The sequence below is a fragment of the Plectropomus leopardus genome, chromosome 23, assembly GCF_008729295.1.
Source record: "Plectropomus leopardus isolate mb chromosome 23, YSFRI_Pleo_2.0, whole genome shotgun sequence".
Taxonomy (NCBI): Eukaryota; Metazoa; Chordata; class Actinopteri; order Perciformes; family Serranidae; genus Plectropomus; species Plectropomus leopardus.
Genome location: NC_056485.1, coordinates 5,701,846 through 5,703,735, shown reverse-complemented (window position 1 = coordinate 5,703,735; position 1,890 = coordinate 5,701,846). Strand labels below are relative to the sequence as shown.

The window sequence follows — 1,890 nt, the reverse complement described above, 5'->3', positions numbered from 1 at the left end:
GAGGCTCTCTTGCACACTTGAAAGTTGAAGGTTAAAATATTTAGTTGGTTGAAATCTGCAACCTCACCAACAGATGTCACTAAATTCCACACAGTGGAACTTAAAACTCATTTTACTCTTGTCTGACCACGAGACATGATTGTTGTCATAGCTGTATCATGAGCTTCTTATTTCCCGTTTATTTTTTTGCTGAGTTATATGACAGATTTGCTATTTCTATTTTTTTGGGGGGTGGACCCAATTGGTAATTTTCAATAGTTTTTTTTCTAAGTAGTAGGTTACTCAGCTGGAAAACTTAATCAAAAATGTAAAATTTGTCTATAGAAAATTTACAATTAAAGAAAAAACATAGAAAAGTTTTCAGTATTTTTCATTTATTCACTGGGCAATCGGAGGAACTGAGAAAAGACAAGGCAAAGCTTTCACACTGTATGAGGTTTAACCAGTATGATATTGAGGGTATTATACAAAGCATTCAAAAAAATACAACTCAGTTTGGAGGCAAATTCTGGAATTACTCCCAACAGATTTTCACATCAATGCCAAAATTATGATCACATAGTAACATCTTTTTTTATGATAGGTATATAATGTGATGAAGCAACAAAAGCCGCAGTAATGTTAAAGAAATGATGAGCCGGCAGCTGGTTTAAAAGGTATTTTCGTCCACACTTCTCATGATGCCCTCAACCCAGGAGAGACTCGGATCAACACAGATGTGACGAGTCTTCTTTGTAACCAGACTGAAAAACAGACATCTCAGTGTCATTCAAATGAGACAAAAAATAAATAAATAAATACTAGAAAAAGAAAGAAGCCAAAAAGAAAGTATGAGATGGTTCCGAAATGATATTTTTAGAAATTACATTTTTTAGAAATTCCTTATATCTATGTATTTAATGAGAAAATTCAAAGTATGTAGTCTGCAGGGTGTGTGGAATATGAATTTTTATTAATTTTTAAAAATGATTGTATTTAAAAAAAAAGTGTATTTATTTACAAAGTAGAAGTCAAATAATGCACATTATGCTTATATAGGTATTAAAAATATTGAGGTTGAAGTAAACTTACATGATTCCAGTCTTTGGGCAGCGGTGATCAGTCACGTAATACGAGCTGATGAGTGTTTTCTTCAGTCTTCTCGGGTAGAATGTGAAGCAGCAGTCGTCGGGACCAATTGCATCTGAAGAAAAAAAAATAAAGCACTGTCAGTATTGTATGTTCTGAGAAGTAACACAGAATATGTTTTGAATCATAAAATCTACAGTTATCTTACTGTTGCAGAAGACTGAGGAAAGCAGTGCATGTCCCAGGATGCAAAGCAGAAAGATATAAGTGGCCCTCATGATGACTCGAAATTCCTCTGGATGAGGTGATGGAGATTAATACCACAACTGCTCTTCAACTGCAGTAAAGAGCTTCTAAACAAAAGGTCGGGCAGTGCTACATTTATCTAGAATTTTTTTTTTTTTTTTTTTATTAGAAAAAAAGGTGTCACTGGTGTGGAGGAGGGAGGGCAGTTGTGGTTTTAAAGAGACTGAAAATGTCTGTGACAGAAACTTTCCACTCGTTTAAAAAGGATGAGGTAGAATACAGGAAATGCAGTTGTGGTTAGAAAGAGATGTAGCTAAAGGTAAAGACAGTGACATACAGAAAAACCAAATACTGCAGTCTTACTAATACACAGAACAACTATTAAGTCATGTTACACATAACAGAATGAATATGTTTCCATGCAAAGATCAATTAATAAAAAGAGGTTTAAAGGGACAGTTAATCTCAAAATAGAAAAAGAGATATTTTTCCTTTTACCTGTAGTGCTTTTTAGTAATCTAGATTGTTTTGTTGTGGGTTACTCTGTTTGAGAAATATTGGTGACAGTGATGTTAG

The 1,890-nt window shown here is 33.8% G+C and overlaps 1 protein-coding gene across 1 annotated transcript; it reads right to left on the bottom strand.

Moving 5' to 3' along the window:
* Nucleotides 1-357: 357 nt before the first annotated feature.
* ccl36.1 (chemokine (C-C motif) ligand 36, duplicate 1) lies at nucleotides 358-1,430 on the bottom strand. The gene is made up of 3 exons (XM_042512565.1): nucleotides 1,277-1,430; nucleotides 1,072-1,183; nucleotides 358-743 (listed from the first exon to the last, which is right to left on the bottom strand). The coding sequence occupies exons 1-3, from the start codon at nucleotides 1,344-1,346 to the stop codon at nucleotides 650-652; spliced, it is 276 nt and encodes a 91-aa protein (XP_042368499.1). The 5' UTR covers nucleotides 1,347-1,430; the 3' UTR covers nucleotides 358-649.
* Nucleotides 1,431-1,890: the final 460 nt, after the last annotated feature.

Bases quoted from the DNA above. Each gene is read 5' to 3' on its own strand.
- ccl36.1 (XM_042512565.1), bottom strand. From the start codon at position 1,346: ATGAGGGCCACTTATATCTTTCTGCTTTGCATCCTGGGACATGCACTG. The intron at 1,184-1,276 runs GTAAGATAACTG...TTTTTTCTTCAG, and splicing joins TTCCTCAGTCTTCTGCAACA to ATGCAATTGGTCCCGACGAC. The intron at 744-1,071 runs GTAAGTTTACTT...TCTGTTTTTCAG, and splicing joins TGCCCAAAGACTGGAATCAT to TCTGGTTACAAAGAAGACTC.